At 33.6% G+C, this 15392-nt stretch overlaps 1 protein-coding gene across 10 annotated transcripts in view; it reads right to left on the bottom strand.

Annotated features, from left to right (window-relative positions):
* Positions 1-15392, bottom strand: part of PHF14 (PHD finger protein 14) — a 220056-nt gene that overhangs the window by 153321 nt on the left and 51343 nt on the right. For all 10 annotated transcript variants that reach the window (XR_004919219.2, XR_004919220.2, XR_004919221.2 and 7 more), the window contains 3 exons: positions 11191-11350; positions 6423-6534; positions 3055-3192 (listed from right to left, as the gene is read on the bottom strand). Coding sequence is in view for 7 of the 10 variants with exons in the window: in XM_078059312.1 (XP_077915438.1) it covers positions 3055-3192; positions 6423-6534; positions 11191-11350 (410 nt within the window). In the remaining 3 variants the exon portion in view is untranslated. The remainder of the gene's footprint in view (positions 1-3054; positions 3193-6422; positions 6535-11190; positions 11351-15392) is intronic.

Raw genomic sequence — 15392 nt, 5'->3', positions numbered from 1 at the left:
TTGATCAACCAAGAGCCCATTCCTACCAATCCTGGTTTTCCCAGCAATATTAAGGCATCAGTTCAATAGCTAAAGATCTAATTTGAGCTCTTGACATTAATCCATGAATGATTTCAGTCCATTAAGTCAAAGGTTATGGGAAAAAAAGAATCAATAAAATCTATAATCTTATATTGTTTCAAAGAAAATTTTCTACATGATAACGGAATGTGGCAAATCATACTTTATCACAGAAGAAACTACCATATGTTTTACATGAAATGTAAGTAACCTTAAGGCTAACTAAATGGTGTGAAACATAATCACATAAATTTCAGTCAGCATAATTGAACCTGTACTACTGCTCAGTTTTAATAATAAATGTGTTGTATCATAACATGGTTTGAATATTCTAAATAATCTGGAATTTTCACAAAGTAGATCAGAAACAATAGAAACTTCAAATGGATCCTCACCAATGAGATAAAGTACTGTCAGAAGGCTATAAAAAATCATTAGAATATGGTAAGGTATATGATGTTACTGGATAAAACTGAGGTACTAATTCTTTTTCAACCTTTCTTTTACTGCCTATATAAAACAGCCACTAAGAAGAAATCCCACTTGGGGCGCCTGAGTGGTTCAGTCGTTAAGCGTCTGCCTTTGGCTCAGGTCATGATCCCAGGGTTCTGGGATCGAGCCCTCCATCGGGCTCCCTGCTCAGCGGGAAGCCTGCTTCTCCCTCTCCCATACCCCTTGCTTGTGTTCCCTCTCTCGCTGTCTCTTTGTCAAATAAATAAATAAAACCTTAAAAAAAGATAAAAAAAGAAGAAATCCCACTTAACAAACAAGTCTTTAAAAAAGGGGAAAAAGAAGCTTTCTAGAATGTCATATAAAATTGAAACAGAAGATATGCCTACAAAAAATAGATCTGTTTTAATTTAAAATTTGTTTTTTAATTAAATATACTATTATATTACATGAATCTTATAGAAGTACAACCATAAGAAGTAGCCAAAAACTTCTTTTAACAGAATGATGACTGCCAAGAGCAAACCTCACTGATATAGATTCATAAAAACTCTTGGGTTTTAAAACATTGTTTAGAAATCTTTATTTCCAATTCTATAAATGTTTATAACAAGACACCAGAAACATATGCAAATATATTTTAAATCATTCCCCCCCCAAAAAAAGTACACTTAAAAAGGGAACAGGATATGGCTCCTTCACACATTTTCTTTTTATTTTTTTAAAGATTTTATTTATTTTAGAGCACATATACGGGCACCTGCGTAAGCACACAGGGAAGGGGGCAGAGGGAGAGGGAGAGAGAAACTTTAGCAGGCTCTGCACTGAGTGGAGCCATGGCCTCTGATCTCATGATCTTGAGATCACGACCTGAGTTGAAACCAAGAGTCAGAGCCTTAACTGACTGTGCCACCCAGGAACCCCAACTTCACACATTTTCGTTACCTACTGTCAACCCCCCCCCAAAAAAAAAATGGTGAATGAATGGTGCTATATATAGGAACCCAAACTACCACAGTATGAAAGGTAAAGCTCCCAATGAGTTCTAAAAGAAAAGGCTACAAAGGAGTCTTCCTGATTGCAAAAGCTCAAAGTTTACCACGGTACAGTAATAACCTAACAGATTCTGTGATCTAAGTATTCACCTGGGATTACCTAGTCTTCTAAGTCTTACTTGTATTGCCCCTCTGCACTTCACTCACCATCCTGAGCTGTAGTCATAACTAATCCACACAACCCTATTATATAATTAATTATACCTCTATGTCTGCCTAAGAGCTGTGAAAATGTTGTGTTTACACAGTACCCTTCATCAGTTAATCAAAGTACAATTCATAGGAATCAGAGACTGGTACAAAACCATGTACCAACATATAACTGTGATAGAATTCATTTATTAAAAAAAAATATATCACTCTAAATCTACTCAACCAATTTTCATTAGATTATCTTTTTCACTTGATTCCTGTCTATGAATTAAATGGGATAAGATAAAGACCCAATATAATAAACATTTTTATATGACACTAAAAATTTAGCCAGTAAAAGAAGAAACACAAGAGACTTAGATATACCACAGATCCACATGAATAGACAGTAAGAATTACCAAGCAAACACTCAAATACCTATCTACATAAAGAACTTAAAGAAACAACAAAACTTAAGTCTCAGGACTCCTTAAGTCTTAAAAATTATTAGAGCCCGCAAGAGCTTATGTGAGTTATATTTATAGACAGTCCCCATATTAGAAATTAAAATAATAAAATTTTAATATATTTACTCATTTTAAAATAATAATCCCATTACATGTTAAGATAAATAATATTTTTATAAAAAAATACTATATACAAATTCAGTGAGAAGAGTGGCACTGTTTTACATTTTCGCAAATCTCTTTAACATCTAGACAGCCCACATAAAAGAAGACAGCTGGATTCTCAAAACTACCACATTCAATATGTTATATTGTTATGTGTTATATAATCTCTGAAAATATCCACTATTACTCATGAGAGAATTAAGAGTACAAAATGTATATACCACTTTCATATTGTTACAAAGATAGTTTTAACCTCATAAACCCCCTGAAAGAATATTAAGGAGTCCCCAAAACATATTTTGAAAACAACTGATTGCTTAATCTAAAGCCAATAAACCTGGAAGGAAAATTATAAAATTAAAAACAATTGTAAAGAGATAGAAATACAGATACTGAAGAGGTAATGATTTTATTTACAGAAACAGAGTGAGGTTATCCAAGATGCTGACATTTTAATGCTTTAAAACAACCTGGATTATGTTTCATTTTATCTGTCAGATCTCACTCTAAGAATTTTTAACATGTTTTCCAAATGTCTAACTAGCTTTGCAACTGAAAAAACTCATACACTGTTGATTTTTTAAATTTTAGACCAGTGATCTAGGCAAAGACTTTTAAAATAAGCTTGTTAATTTCTTTTATAATGCACACCTGTTGTGGGACATTTACAGTCATGAGACATCTTATGAACATATTCACCAACGATGAGTTTAAATAAACCTACCTCTTCTGCTGCTGCCTCTGAAAGCAGACCTTCCTTCTGGGCACAGGTCACATGGAAATAGGCTCTGCACATCCCTGCATCACAGCTAATGCAAACTCCAGTTCTAGCAAAACGAGGGTCTTCACAGAAGCTACACTCCTACAATGGAATAAAAGGAAAACTCTCAGAATAAAAATATCTCTAGAACAAGACTGCATTCTCATACAAAGCATCCATAAAATACAAATCGTGAATCAGTAGCATATTAATAGAAACAATAATTATAGGCAAGAAAAGAGTTTATATTAAAAAGTTAATTCTAGGGGCCCCTGGGTGGCTGAGTCAGTTAAGCGGCTGCCTTCGGCTCAGGTCATGATCCCAAGGTCCTGGGATCAAGCCCCACATTGGGCTCCTTGCTCAGCAGGGAGCCTACTTCTCCCCTGCCTGCCACTCCCCCTGCTTGGGCTTGCTCTCTCCTTCTCTCTCTGTGTGTCAAATAAATAAATAAATAAATAAAATCTTTAAAAAAGAATAAAAAAGTTAATTCTCTCTACAGTTCTAATAAACCAAAATTCCACTGATATAATAGATGACAGTAATAATAATAATAATTTGAAGGTTTACTATGTGCTAGGCACTATTCTAAGCACTCTACATATATTAATATAATGCAACCATACTGTGGAATCTTCCACTCTAATATGTGGAAGAGGTATTATCTCCATTTTACACATGAGAAAATTGAGGGGAAGACAGGCTAAGAAATCTCAAAATAACACAAAAAGTAACTGTCAAGTCAGTATTTAAACCAGATTCACAGAAGCTTAAAGTTGTTTAAGCTTTAAGCTTTAAGCTTGTTGATTTTTTAAATTTTAGACCAGTGATCTAGCTTAAAGTCCATGCTCTTAACCATTCAACCATACTGATTTGAACAATATACTACTGCTTGGAAAATTTAAGAAAATAAGTAAGAAGCCAGAAAAAATTCACCAAAAAATCTAGGCATTGCAGCCAAAGAAATCATGTATTTTTAAAATACATTTAAGAGAAATACTATTAAATTAAATTAAAGAGAAATACTTTTAGGAGAATTAAAAGTAATCTTAAGTAAACAATTTGCTGTCAAAGATATTACAGCCAACTACATCCTTTCTGAATACAAAGGAAAAAACTGTAAAACTAGAAGTTTAAAGTATTGAAATTACTCCCAATCCCTCTAAATTTATTTTTTTATCCTTTTCACTATCTAAACCACAGAGAAAAAAAAAAAAATCTAGTCTTAAAATATAAACTAGTGATAGTAATCTTCCTTAAAGAAAAACCTGCTAAATTGTGAAAGACTGCCAAGAGACAATTAAAGAAGAACTGTTTATAGTAAATATATTCTAAGTAAATTAAATATAAGGGAAACATAAAGAAAAAAATTCAACAGACACTAAAAATGTCATTTTAACACTGTTAACAGTTAGTGGCTATCTACTAGGTAGACAGCACCAAACTGTCACATCAGCAATGAATGAAAACAGCAAGAACAGGACTCTGGGCAGAGATGTGAAAACATACCCAAATCCTGACACTCTACTGCTTGGTTAAATGTCTTTTTCCAGTAACAGTAGAAGGCGTACGGTATAAAATACTAGCAAATAGTAATCTAAACATGAAACCAAAAAGAGAGAGAAAGAATGAGACAGAAAAGAGGAAGGGAGAGAGAGAAATGAAGAAATTAAATTATTTCAAGAATGTCAATAGCGCAAAAAGAACCAAATTGTTTAGGATAGTTCCCAAACTAATTCAATGTAATATGATGAAGTTGAGCAAGAGATTTCAGAGTGAATACAAGAAATAATTTCCTGACCATAAGGTCCTGTGAAGACTATAAAACAATCTAGCAAGAAAAAGAGAATCTTCCTCAATTGCTTGAATCATTTAAAATGCTAGGGAACTAAGCAACTGAGAACACAGGAAAGAAAGCAACCAGGATTAGTAAATGGATAGACAGGTCTAGAAGAGCTGTCCCAGTTATAATTCACATCACTGATTTTGCAGATGAGCTAGAGAATGCATAATTTTTTACCCCACTTCCTAATCACACTTCAAAACAAAAGCAGGTGATAATGAAAAATCAGCTCACAATTGCATATTTAATGATTCTCTTTTTCGGTTCAGAGGTCACTGCTGGTTTCAGATATATGAAGTAATATCTGGTTCCTGTGTTTTTCATTGCTTGTAGATTTATATTTATGATAATACTGTGTGCCTACTGAAAATTACTTGTTAGTCCCTTCTAGGCTCTGTGTTTATGAATTATGAAGCTGTTATCAAAAAGCAGTACCTTTCACTCCCAATAATGGTACACTAGGTAATTTGTATTAATCCTGCTAGAAACTAGAAAATCTGGACAAAGTATTTTTTTTAAACTATTGCTTAAAGGCAGAGAGATAAAAAGATAGTATAGAATTACCTGAGGACCAGGAAAGTAAGTTCGGTGCTTGGGTCTGTTTTTCTCCCTGGGGGCTTTAGCTAATTTTGGAGAGGGATGCTACAGATAATTCAATAGAAATTACCCAAACTAAAGCACAAGAGTTTTGGAGTGAGGCTGGAGCGTGAGGGATGCAGATGGTGGTTAGAACCTAAGGAGGATATTCTGGATATAACAGCAGAAACTGTCAAATTCTTGAATTTTCAATATCGGAGTTTTCCAACAATCTGTAAACTTCCCACCCCACCTTAATGTGTTACTAATGCTATTCAAGAGTCTTCCTTCCCAATTTCCCAAAAGACAGCAATGGAAGAGAATGTATCAGTGCCTAATTCATTCTAATATTACAGGGATGTCTGTAGTAATCATGTAACTAAATTTAAATTAATAAGTGTATTTCTATCACTTATAATCCTAAAGCTCAAGCAATAAAAACCAATTTATAAACTTGAGGCTCAGAATCAGTTGCTAGACAGGTTTTGTAGTCATTAAAAAAAAACAAAAAACAGTCCTTGAAGTCTAAGTAAAATAATAGGTGCTTCTTATACTCTTTTCGTAATTTTGGTAAATTCCATTTCAAAAGTAAAGTCAGAAATTAGGTTTGTATTTGTTCTAACTAGTCTGAGAATTCATATGTGCTAGGGAGTGTGCTAAATGGCACAGAAATGTAAGTAGAATCAATTATCATTTTACCCCACAAGTTAAAGAATACATGAAGGAATTTATAAATTATGGGCTTCCTGGGAAAATTACTATCAATAATAGATGATTTAGTGCTAACTACTCTACAAATTAGTATAATAAGAATAAGCATTTCTGTACTCAACAATGATATGGTATTAGTAAAAAGCCATACAAACTAACAAGTAAAATTTTTCTCTTTTAGACAATAAAGAAAACTTTGTCTCACCTTGGCACCATATTTGGAATAATTCATTTCTGTTAGTGTTACTGGTCGTAATTTGTCAATATCTCCAAAGGCTACTCCAGGAACATACAGGGCACAAACAATGTGAACCCATCTATAAGGAGAGAAAATATGATTTTGCCATCAAACCCTTTCATAAAATGCCCACAAGGAAAATAAACATAAAATATGTGCCATCTCAAATAACTACTGAAAGAATTCTATGGTCAGATCTCAGAATCTCACATAACTGAAGAATATCGAATAAGCACAACTGCAATAAGCACTTTTCTAGCACTTAGCCAAAGCTGAAAGTTAACTATAATTGCCTGTCACTTCAGTTCACTGCATTTTGCACTCACCTGTTTTTCTTAAATATTTGCACAAAACCACTATTCAAATGAAACAAAACATCATTTTCTTATGCGTGGAAAGGTATTCACATTCATTACTTTAAGCACTCTGAGAAGTAAGGATCTAATTTAAGAACTGTGAAGTAATTCTGCAGTAATTAGGTAAAATTATTCTTCCTTGTTACTTTTTTCTAAAAGCTGTTGGAATAGTCCTTCAGAACACTTTAAAACAATTTTTAATGTTCATCCTTTCTTTCTTCCCAGGTTAAAACTGATTCTCGAAGACTGTCCAGAACAGTTATAAAATATAAGGAAGTCCTGTTTCACTCATCTGTTCACCATACAACCTTTGTACTAAAACTTATATGCCCCACATGTATTAAGTCTGAATGATACGTAACACTAAATAAAGAATGCTCGAAGTTTCAGTACACTAAAAAAAGGTAGTTGATTCTAATTTCATTTTTTAAAAGCTGCGCTGAAACTTTTGAAATGCATCAGGAACCCTTTCTGTTTACATACAACCACACAATATATGGGATCACCGGATTTCGAAATTTAAACAGATCTATATCACTTCTGTAAGAAAGAAGGTAAAAATGAGACAGCAAATCTCTCTTAACCTTGTGACTATATTAACAACAAATTCTGCTTTATCACAGCTCGAGAGGCTACGACTGCTATATGGTTGTGTTTTGTGACACATTATACATTTTAAAAGAGTAAGACTAAGAATCATTTTATAGAGGCACTGGGGAAAACAGTTACAAATCTTTAGAAATTATCTTTTTTATTGAGAAGAAAATCCAAGATTTTGAGATTTTCTTGATAAAATGTTTTAATCCAACCTCCCAAATGCATCCTGTGGAGTTCGATATAAAGATACACATCTTCAACAAGCAGCTGCTTTCTCAATTTAATTTGCGCAGCTTTTTCATGCTCCACTGGTGTATTAAATGCCACTGTACTCTGTAGGAGTTTATCTTTGATAAACCCAACAGCTGGCTGCTTGCTTCATACTGACCTTCTGAAAATGTTTTAGTACAAGTCATGCAAGTACTACAGATTTAAACTGCCATTTCAGTGTGATTGGCACACAAGTGTATCATTTCCCCAACCACTGATGTGAGGATGTCAACTTGGGTCTTTATTAAAATGCATATCAAACAGCTGAGACAATTTTGTTCCTTTTTAATACCTTTTGTAAATAATTTTTTGTTCATTTGTTTAATTGTACATACTTTAGAACTCTGTAATTAAGACATGGAGAAATCAAAAGGGAACAATCTTTGCTATGTTAACGTCCATTTTGCTTAGAGCTATAAGGACAGATGTTGACTGGGGAAATGAAACAGAAATCAAGCACCACATAAAACCACCAAAAAACGAAGAGTCAAAATTGTCATTCTAGCATGGAAACTATTAATATATCCTTTTAAACTCACATATTTTAATAGAGCAAACTAACTAGATGTAGAACTTGCGGCTCCCATCAGAAACAGAGGGGGAAAAAGTCTAATTAGCCTATGTGATATGCAGTTTCAAAACCTTTTTCATTCTTTCCATACATTGTTCTTTTTTTTCCCCCATTTACCATTTGAAGCTAGAACACCAAATGGCTTGCCAAATTTTCTTGACTTTTTTTTTTTGCCTTGTATCAAAGTATATCAAGGTTCAACTATATCCTTCAAACTATTTCAAGACCTATAATTTCCACCATAGCCTACAGATGAGTGTGTGCCTCAATGCAAATAAAATGTTCAAATACTATAGAAGAACTTCTGCGAGGCTGTACCATCAAGGGAAGTGTCTGTAGAGGTAAGATCCACAGGAGTCAGTACAAATATTTCTCAGTGAATCTAATTAAAGGGGCCTCTCTTTTCTCCATTCAGAAACAATTTTACAAGTTATTTTGTGGATTATAATAGCGTGAAGAGACAGGTACTTTATAGTTTTTCAAAAGAACTTTTAAATTATGAACAAGAAAAGAGTTAAAACAAATTATTTTCCCTAAGAGGAAGCTCTGTGTTTTCCAAAGTTGTCTTACTTATTCACAATTTCTCACCAAAAATTTCAACTGTCAGGACTAAATAGTTACCAGAAGGAATTCATGCAGCTGATACTCTATGATCACCTTAAGGAAATAGAACAATACTGGTAGTAAGAAAACCATTAGGAGCAGCAGTAGCAGAAGAAGCAGTAGAAATAAGGAGACATTTATTAACCACTTGCTATGCTCCAGAAACTGTACTGTTTTATAGGAATCACCTCATTCCTCTCCAAAGTACTAAGAAAATAGAGGTTTTAAAAGGTTAAATCAAATGCCTATAATCACAGTTAGTAAAAAAAAGACCAGAACTCAAATATAGGCAGTCCAACTTGGAAGCACACACTTTTAATGCTGCACTCAATTCCCTAATTCTGGGCCCAAGTCAGTCCAAACATGACATAATGCCCGGGTCTATGACAGAGACTAAAGGTTCATGTCAATACATCAAATCATTTGTTATGCCTTGTATTTTATTTCATCTTTTTGGATGTGCAATGAGGAAGAAGAGCTAAGATTTTTAGCCATTTTTCCTAGACATCAACACACAGGCTTCTCCAAGATTCCATGGTAGATTCTATGCTATCCCAACAACCTTGTATGGCAACATTTCTCAAGGGCCTCTCCACCAACCAAGGGACATATAAGAAGAATATTTCTTTTTTTTTTTTTAATTTTTTATTGTTATGTTAATCCCCATACATTACATCATTAGTTTTAGATATAGTGTTCCATGATTCATTGTTTGTGCATAACACCCAGTGCTCCATGCAGAACGTGCCCCCCTCAATACCCATCACCAGGCTAACCCATCCTCCCCACCCCCTCCCCTCTAGAACCCTCAGTTTGTTTTTCAGAGTCCATCGTCTCTCATGGTTCTTCTAGAAAAATATTTCTGACTTTACTAAAGTAACATGTATTAAATTTTAAAGACTATCTTTACTTTGGGATAAAATGTATCCTATCCTTTTCAATGTTAAAATATGGAAAATAATGCTGAAAATTTGTCCCAATATTAAACATTTTTAAAAATACTGAAATATTTCATCACAAAATAAAAAACTTAATATATTTTAGTACTCATATTGGGGGGGGGGCGGTGGGGAGGTCGGGTAGGTAATGATCCATAAAATATAAGAGGGCAGGAACTACTCTTAAACTACCCAGATGGTAGTCTCCTGGGCAAAAACATGAAAAATATCAACACTATTATGATGACAATTGCTCAAATGTAATAATAAAGATTAGTGTGAGTGTAGTGAAAAAAACATAGATCTTTGTGCCAGTTATCAATTTATTGCCTCTCAGCTCCAAATCCACCTCAAATATCTGCTATGCAATAATGGAGAAAATCCCTTCAGCATTTCTCCTTTACAGTGAGCACGATATTAAGCTGTCTTAGTAGAAGTGGTAGAGAGCACTGTAGGAGGAAAGCACTTCTCAGCAGGGATGATGAAGAGCATCTGCCAGGGCTCTGCCCCAGCCACATACACCAACTACCAACTCTGTGCCCTCGCAAGCCCAGCCTGGAGATCACTTTTCTGTGGCCCTCCTAACACGGACCCACACACTCCAGACACCATACTGGTGCCCCAGTACCTTCTGCAACTTGTGCCTAGACACCCACTTGCCAAGAACTAAAGACCAGTTCTGGCCCAGGCAAACCAGTAAGCATCTCTGCCATCCAATAGGTTGCAACTACACCTTCTCCAATAAGGTCTGAACTCCAGCCTTGGGGAGGGGTCTTCCAAGTTTGTCATTCCCTGGATACTCTCCCTCGGCCTTAGGGTATCCTTTAGAGTTCTTTTATATTACAGTTACTTTTTTTTTTTTTAATTCAATTAGCCAACTTGTAGTACATCATTAGTTTTTTTTAAATTATTTTTTAATTAACATATATTATTTGTTTCAGGGGTACAGGCTGTGATATCACAGTTACTCTTATCATAGCTTAATAATTCTGTAAAGTCCCCTTCTAAAACCACTGTATGGGTTCTGTCTTCTGATATACTTTTGAAGTCAGACAGATCTGGGTTCAAATCTGACTATTCACCTGCTTGTGACCTTGATCAAATTAAAATTACTTAATGATCTAAGGCTCAGGTACTACACCTACAAAATGGAAAACTTTAGCAACTGTCTCATTATAGAGTCATCACTGGGATTAAATGGGACTATGGCTATAAAGGCAAATGCAGATAACCAATAAATAGTCTTTTCTCCTTCCCCTGATCTGTAGCCTACCGTCCATTTACCCTATGCCAAAAAAAATACAAAGAAACAATCAAACAAAAGTTTGTAACTGAAAAAATAATAGAAGCAGACACATTATAAAGCAGACATATAAACCCATCAGAATTATGACATCAACCTTCCAGCATCTGTCTCCTTGAAAATTCCATCCTGATTGGGACAGAGTTCACAGCTAGGGGAAACACCACATTTACAGGCATCACAAAACCAAGGTTCTGTGGAGTTTTCAGAAGCTGAACTCATAATAGAGTCACTCTCTCCATCAACTCCATAACAACCTAAAAAAAAAAAAAAAAAAAGGTATGATTAGTTTATTTTTTAACTCATTTATAAAATTACAAAAGAAAAAGGGAAGTAGAGAACAAATCTGAAAACCTAATGGTTTATAAGAATGATATTAAAGTCAAAACATGTACGTGAAATCATTTTATAAAAGTACTTTTTCACCTACCATAGTATGCACAATGAAACAAATGACCTTTTAAAATAATTTTACGTCTACTGGAAAAGCATTACGGGAATAAAAATTACATAAAAATAGGAATCTTCATTAAAAAGAAATCAGATTGTATCTAAGAACTACTGATTAACATTCATTGAGCTCCTTTTGTAATGGACACTTAAATATTTAAGACCATGCTCACGCAAAACAAACATATAATCAAAAAGGTCTCTAACTTTGGGGATGGCAGATAAAACACAAATTCATATAACCATAAACACAAAGTTAAGTATTAGTAAAAGAAAAATACATAAACCCACACAGACATAAATTAAGGTTATAGGACAATTTGAATAGTTCAGACTAGAGTTAGACAAACTGAGTTCCATTCACAACTGAGCCAACTTCTAGCTCTAGGAGGTATTTGATCTTTTTAAACATTTATGATTCTATCTTCTATAAAAATTTATCCATAACTGAAATTAATAAAAACAGATTACTCTTTTTCTGTTTAACTCAATATTCTAAGAGAAGTTAAATTATTTAATGAGAAAATGTGATAAAAATTTTTAAAGATTCTCACTGCAAACTTTACGTTTTAGAGTAGGTCATGTTATACTTCATCTACCTTTCAATTATTAAGAGTAAAATGTTTCCTTATCTATGCAAATATACATATCTGCAATTACAAATTATATTTAAAGTTACTATTTGCACTTCCAGATTTGTTAAAACTTTTTATAAAATTAAAAAGATTTTCCTTGATTTTGAACTTAATAGATGTGAAACATGAACACCAACATGAAATTCAAGCAAAATATCACTGTCAACATTTTGGTAAGATCAGGTTCTCATTAAAATTCCTGAAACTCAATTTTGTCAATGAACTCGGTGTTGATGAGGCTCTTTGTGCCTGACAAACCAACCTCACTAGAAAGTTATGTCACATCCATTATCATGAATAATTCTTTCTCAGTATAAAAATACCAAGAAGAATGTATTGGCACCATCACAGTATTGATAAATATAGAATCCAATAAAGGGCAACTGAAAAGTTCAGAGATCATTTCACCCAGACTATAAAAAACATGTTGAACTCTTGATGACTTACATAACGACTACAATAGTCATGACTCCTAAATAGTTTTCTTTTTCCTAAATGATGCTTGACGCAACACTTCATATTACCTAGACAACACCACCCTCATGATAAAAATATCCTGAAGAGAAAAAAAAATTAATGCATAAATAGAAATAAACTACAACTTAATTCTAGGCCTGATGTACACCCTCATCATCTTTAGGCTGGGGCACTTCTCTGATCTCCTAAGACACATTTATTACCTCTCCAAGATAGGCTGCTTCTACAGATAGCCAAATATCAACCACCCCAGGATCTTCTGACCAGGTTTATTCTAAGAATCTAAGTCCCAAATTCTAAGGGGCATCCAAAGTGACCTCCAATAAACTGAAGACATTAAAAACAAACAAACAAAAAAACACTATATGAGAAGCATATGTAAGCAACACTCATCTCTCAAAAGGCTTTACCCCACAGGTAAGTTTATATGCATCCAATGTAAGATGTGATTATTTGAACTGGTTACACATTAAACAGACAATTGGAGCCTAAACTGGAGAGTGTCTTCTCACAAACACCAAAAATACTCAAATTAAAATGAATAAATAACTATATAAATACTGAGTTAAATCACCCAGAAAGAAAAAGAACCATACACAACTAGTAAATAATTTTAAAGCATCAACATTAATTTACTAGATGTCATTAATAGGTCAATAGTCATGTGTAAGTATTTTAGTCACACAATGCTACCAGGGACTATAGATTATAATTAAAATAGCCTGGTAGGAATAAAACTAAAAAGTTGGTTTGCAACTATGACTTACATAAGCTGCCTGAAGCAGATGCCATTAATTGTCACCTTTATGCCATTCAAAGGCTTTATAACAGTGAACCTTAACGTAATCTGAAAATCATACAAAAGGATGCCAAAGAAAAGATTTCAAAGGAGCTAGACTATATAGTACACAAGATGAGCAAAGAAATCAAAACTTTTAATTTCTTTAATATCATTAAATTTGTGGGTTGGTAATCATTATCTTCACTTCTGTTTAGATATACATTTTTTAGATGACAAATCCTAAAATGAAAGGAAATACAAATTTCTTCTTGGGAGCAGTTATTATCACCAATAAAAAAGAATTTTTCAGTAAACGCAATAGTAAGCAAAATACTGTATTCAAAGAAAAATCACAAAACAAAAAAATGAAAATTAATCTGCTTTCTCAAAGGTTTATGCAATAGTACAAGGAAAAAAATCTATTTTCTTTACAAAATAATGTTCCTTTTACTTCAAAGGATTCTTTCATCTGTATTCACACAAAGTAGGCAATTACCAAAATAACAAAGCCCCCATGGGGCTATTTTATTTACTTCATTTGCCAAAATCAAGGTAAATCACAGCAGTTTTTTACAATAAAGCAAAATTTCAATTCTATTTTTTAAAGAATATTCTATACACATGGCAAAAATCTGCACACAGATTAAACCTACAAATAACCTGAAGAATTATTTTTGAGCAATTCTCCTAGGAAATCCCTACTTTGTAACCTAGAAGATCGGTATCATGTAAGTTCAAAGAGCAACCAGCAGGTGCATTAAGTATTTCTTCTTCAGCTTCAATGCCCGTGAAAGATGATTCACAGTGTTATGACCTTTATAGAGTTCTTCACTTGCCACTTTTCCAGTATTTCTCTACCATACCTATTGAATTTACTGACCTCAGGACCAAAGTTATAACATATTATAACCACTCTGATACCTTTTAATTAATGACTAAATACATTTTAAGATCTTTTTCTTTCCTCCATGCAAAACAGAATTTAAAGTACCATAAAACAATGTTTATTTCCAGGCACCTAGGTGGCTCAGTCAGTTAAGCATCTGCCTTAGGCTCAGGTCATGATCTCAGGGTCCTGGGATCGAGCCCCAGATCGGGCTCCCTGCTCAGTAGGGAGTCTGCTTCTCCCTCTCCCTCTGCCCCTGACTCGTGCTCGCTCTTTCTCAAATAAAATCAATAAAATCTTTTTAAAAACATAAAAGCAACTTTTATTTCCTTCTACCTACCTAATTCTGAGTAGAAGATGCAAAACTGCATCTTCAATAAGATCACGAAAAATATTTTTCATTTGGGTACCCATATAAAATAAAATTATAGACATATAAAACCTGTTTCATACAGTGTTTTCATGTTTTCCAATGTGTAAACAGAAAAAATATGTTTCTATGGCCATCTGATTAGCATCAATCTCTGAGTAACACATGCAACTTACACAAATCACATTTAAGGAAAAATGATATAAAATGTATTAACAGTTGTTTTGAATTATACAAGGGTATGGATAATCCAAATCAGTGGAAATTTTCCCCATTCAACTTGTCTTGGGGGAGCAAAAGACCTGCAGTCTTCCATCTTTTAGAGTTATGTAATTTTGGACAAACCACATCTCTGAGGCTGAGTTAAAATGACCTACAAATGTATTTAATAATATCTCTCCTAAATTATTTCTCAGTATAGAAAAAAAACAGGAACCCAAAAGTTGTCATTTAAAAACTTAAAACATTTTTTCTGTTCTTAACATCCTATCACTAAGACCTCTGATTTTTACTCACTAAAAAAAAAAAAGATTGTAAAGTAATACTGTTGTTCGTGAGAAAAGATGTATGATACCTGTAACAAATATATCCTAAAGTGTAAGAGAACCAAAGTGTCTGCTGACTTATAAAGTTCAAATGGTTGTAACTTGAACATTCTTTACTACTCAATAAACATTCATAAGGATATATTTTTGCATAT

This window comes from Halichoerus grypus, chromosome 12 (genome assembly GCF_964656455.1).
Source record: "Halichoerus grypus chromosome 12, mHalGry1.hap1.1, whole genome shotgun sequence".
In the NCBI taxonomy this organism is placed as follows: domain Eukaryota; kingdom Metazoa; phylum Chordata; class Mammalia; order Carnivora; family Phocidae; genus Halichoerus; species Halichoerus grypus.
Note: the sequence above shows the minus strand (reverse complement) of the source record. Positions and strands in the feature narration are given on the sequence as shown.